This window comes from Rutidosis leptorrhynchoides, chromosome 2 (assembly GCF_046630445.1).
Source record: "Rutidosis leptorrhynchoides isolate AG116_Rl617_1_P2 chromosome 2, CSIRO_AGI_Rlap_v1, whole genome shotgun sequence".
NCBI classification, from domain to species: domain Eukaryota; kingdom Viridiplantae; phylum Streptophyta; class Magnoliopsida; order Asterales; family Asteraceae; genus Rutidosis; species Rutidosis leptorrhynchoides.
Window position 1 is genome coordinate 579,294,908 of NC_092334.1, and position 4,841 is coordinate 579,299,748.

At 31.8% G+C, this 4,841-nt stretch overlaps 1 protein-coding gene across 1 annotated transcript; it reads right to left on the reverse strand.

Annotated features, from left to right (window-relative positions):
- Positions 1–331: 331 nt before the first annotated feature.
- LOC139893243 (transcription factor MYB14-like) lies at positions 332–2,612 on the reverse strand. Its single transcript, XM_071876398.1, has 3 exons — positions 2,469–2,612; positions 2,073–2,202; positions 332–1,051 (listed from the first exon to the last, which is right to left on the reverse strand). Exons 1-3 carry the CDS (start codon positions 2,599–2,601, stop codon positions 499–501), a joined length of 816 nt encoding a protein of 271 aa, XP_071732499.1. The 5' UTR covers positions 2,602–2,612; the 3' UTR covers positions 332–498.
- Positions 2,613–4,841: the final 2,229 nt, after the last annotated feature.

Here is a 4,841-nt window from a genome sequence, read left to right on the forward strand (position 1 = left end):
ACGAGTTCAAAGTTGAACTTGAATATTTTTTGATTCGAGATTCTTATATCGAGGCCGAACAAACGTGTGAGTCTATATGACTCTTTCATTTATTAAGTTAATTATTTTTATGATAACATTATATTAACATTAAATAAAATAATACGGAGTAATACAATGTCAAACGAGTAGTTTGAACTCGAGCTTTTTAAGTTTAATTTACATTAGTCAAACTCAAACTAATTAATTAAGCTCGGACTTTACTCGAATCATTTACCCCCGTAAACTACTCATCATTGACAAATTGGTAACAACCTAGGAGACCAATTGTGATTTGGTCTTGTTCCACTTAATTAGTCAAAGAAAAGTTACTATCATAGTATTATTAGATTAACATTTCAAGCAATTAAAATTTGCAACTTACGACTATTAGGTTTTGCTATATTGATCTTAACTAAGAAACATTTCACGTTTTGCTATATTGATCTTAACTAAGAAACATTTCAAACAAATCTAAACCTAAAATTCAGGCAAGTCGGGTAACTCTTCGATGTGTGTGAATATGTCGGACCATATGCTCATATCGTTAGTAACAGAACCAATATTTTGATCGCTTTCATCCTTATCTTCCATCAATGTGATTGGAATCATTGGAAACTCAACACCCGATACTTTGGTTACTAGGTTAGATTTCACAAAGTTGTCTCCTTGATCACCAGATAACTCGTCGGACCAAAAACTATCATCAATAAACGCCTCGTGTTCATTGTCTTCAACCTTTGTTACAACGTATGAGTCAGTTGCTACTTCTGTGAGCGTTGAAGACTCACTAGAAGACGGTTGATTAGACATGTTTCGTTTTTCGTTAGGAGTTTTATGATCTGGTTCGACAACGCTATCTGATTCATCAAAATGTAGAGCCTTTGTAGTACATTTAGACATTGTGAAACGTTTTTTCGAGACATTAGATGTCGTTTGGTGAGTTTCGAGCCGTTTCTTCAGATGAGTATGCCAAACGTTCTTTATTTCGTTGTCCGTTCGGCCCGGTAGCTTAGCTGCGATTACGGACCATCTGTGAAATGCAAACAAAAATCATGATTTGGTGGTTAGAATACGGCTAACCAAAATCATTTCTATTTTCTAGAACTCCTAATATATTTGTGTGATGTGAATTAATATTGTAACTATAATAGTAATAAATCTTATTCGTATATTTTGAACTACTACCTAAATCTGTTGTTTTGGACGTATTGGAAGAGTTGGGGTTATTTTACTATTATTATTTATTATTATTAATTAAATTATTATGCAGAAGCACGCACGAGTACACACAGATGTTGGTTTGCAATCATAATAGTAAAATACTGTAATTTTTTATCGTAAAATTTAATTATAATTTATAATTAATGGAGCACGAAATACGGAGTTACTATCCGTGATCGCCAATGGCCAATCGGAATAATTTGTGGCCCCTAAAAATAAATGTTTCTGCACTATGTCGACATCTTGTATGCGGATCTAGATATTACTACTCCTACTGCTATTTTTAATTAATGTATAATCGAATAAAGTTTTCTCTGTTTACACACACTCAAATATGTTCGATTTTGCAATGTTTACCCGTGATCGTTTTTTACCATTTCATGATCGACTAGTAGTCACAAAATATCCTACTAATCAGATTTGAACATATAACCTGTTTAAATGATACCATAATTTTAATCACTAGGCTATTTAAAATGGTTCTATTTAATTACTCCATATCTTATAAGTTATAATATTTGAGTACACCTCTAATAATACTTAAAATGATTATAGTATAAACTTGTTTAGGATTAAAAGTCACTAGTCTTTTCTTTAGCTAAAAAGTGTTATTTTTATACGTTAAAGTAATAGAAAAGCTAGGTAGTGTATCGTCAAGTGAGATGATTGAATATGATTTAGACAACCAAAAGTACTAGAAGCAATTCAACAAATAATTAGATGAAGTGCATTTGGTTTGTAAATAAGTAAATTATACGTAATACGTAATAACAAAATGATTAAAAATGATAGTAATAAGCAATGTTAGAATTTAAAAGATTGTGAGGTACCTATTTCCGAGCAATTCATGTAAATGAATAATGCTGTCCTCTTCTTCCTTGCTAAAACTCCCTCTTTTGATATCGGGTCGTAAATAATTAATCCAACGAAGTCTACAACTCTTTCCGCATCTTAACAAACCTAATAAATGACGACAATAAGTTAATAATTATCATTTTGCTAGTAACAAGTTCCAACAGAAGTTGAAATGAAACATGATCACGGTGACTCGTAAACAAAATAAATTGTGGTTAATTAAAATGTTTTATAGACCGAAAGACCACAAACCATGAGATTTTTCTCCTCTTCTTGATGATAAGAAATTGTGGTTAATTAATTTGATTGATGATGAATATGAAGATAAAAATGATGAAGATTATAGGAGTATTAATTAAATAATTAATTACCGGCATGTTTAGGAAGAGCACGCCAATTAGGATGGCCATTTAGTTGAATGTATGAAATCAAGATTTGATCTTCATCATGACTCCATGGACCTTTCTTTAATCCCATTTTCTCACAACACGGTGCTCTCCCCATTTCTCTATCTCTATCACTATTGGAGCTGAAATGATATCAAGGCACAAACTAGTGTGTTTGGCCTAGGATGTCTATTTATACTCCATTTTCTATTTCCATTTATTTTTATTATATTCAATTTAATAATAATAATAATAATAATAATAATAATAATAATAATAATAATAATAATAATAATAATAATAATAATAATAATAATAATAATATTATTATTATTATTATTATTATTATTATTATTATTATTATAATAATAATAATAATAATAATAATAATAATAATAATAATAATAATAAACTTAAAAGTTTTAAAACTTACAAAAAATTAGTGGGAAGCCTAGAGACAATCTAGGCCCCCACACCTTTAGCAATAGCAAAACCTATCCTAGTAAAAATATGAGCAGCAGCACCGGCACCAATATCTTGCGCCATCGAACTCTTCTGAACCCGCTTAAGCAAAGAAACATCCTCCTTCTCTAATTCCCCGAGGGAAGAAAATGAGAAAGGAATGAAACCATAACCAATCGCCTGACAGCAAGATTCGTACTTGACCCGCTTCCGACGAGCCGCCTCAACCACAGCACGTCCAGGGACAAAGTCAGAAAGCCCAGACTGTGTCAAAGGAGAAGACCCTGTCAAGTCAACACAAACATCGTGACCACAATCCCAGGAATAAAGTAACACATCTGCAGGTCTGAGGGCCCTGTCGTTCCCTCCAGACAACCCAATGTCAACCTCCTTTCTCGCAGAAATCCCAGATCGATAACAAACATCAACAAGGGAATCCCGAACAATATTATGTCGATGCTTAATACCCACCATACCAGCACAAGACACCGCGTGATCCCCGAAAATATCCCCAGTAAAAACCCTTGAACAGGCAGAGCATACCGTCGAGATAGAGAACAATGGAACACCTAACCGGTAGCACAACACACATCGGTAAGTCTTTGCGTTCATCGTCTGACCCAACCCCATTATTATTATTATTATTATTATTATTATTATTATTATTATTATTATTATTATTATTATTATTATTATTATTATTATTATTATTATTATTATTATTATTATTATTATTATTATTATATTCAATATTAAATACTATTTTATTAAAACTAAACGTTATAATTTTTTTAAACATGCTAAATAACCACGGGTGCTGGGGGCAATTTTCTTACTTTAACTTTTTTAATTGAATATTTCTTTTTTTTTCTTCGTATTTTCAGTTTTTCTTTTTAGAGACTATATATATATATATATATATATATATATATATATATATATATATATATATATATATATATATATATATATATATATATAACACCCTGATTTTTTTTTATCACAACGGATGTATAAGAAATTACCAAATAACCCTAGTTAACAAGTCAACTTAGTTAACATTATTACAATCATTTCAAAACGACGGTGTTACATAAAAACATCATAAAACCAGAAAACATCAGAGTTAGCTTGTAGTCAAACATGTCTTCAAACCCATTCGTATCACCTTTCTAACCAGCAGTACCTAAACCTGGAAGGGGTGAAAATGTGGGGGAATTAACACAGCTGCTAAGTGAATGGATACTATCTAACATACCAAGCATAAGCAACTGAACATGCAAGGGTCACAGATATGCTAACGTCCTGAACTAGCATACAACAACAACTGACAATATGAGGACTGGCGGCGTGTACGAGCACACGACTTAGCTGATCAGGCTACAGTTTATCGATAGTCCGTATTACTGATTCCACTGCATGACCGTCCAGATGCAACACATGAAGCGGCCCGTCCTAATCCATAAGGACGAATACAATAACATATGGATACATTGCGAGGTATTTGACCTCTATATGCTACATTTTACAAACATTGCATTCGTTTTTAAAGACAAACTTTCATTTCATCGAAAGTTGATAGGCATGCATACAATTTCATAATATCCAACCTATAAATGACCCAATCTGTCATTTACTTAATAATAATCTCTATTGAACTCAACGACTTGAATGCAACGTCTTTTGAAATATGTCATGAATGACTCCAAGTAATATCTTTAAAATGAGCAAATGCACAGCGGAAGATTTCTTTAATACCTGAGAATAAACATGCTTTAAAGTGTCAACCAAAAGGTTGGTGAGTTCATTAGTTTATCATCAATATTCATTTCAATCATTTTTAATAGACCACAAGATTTCATTTTATAGATAACCATACACTCGCAAGTGTATAAA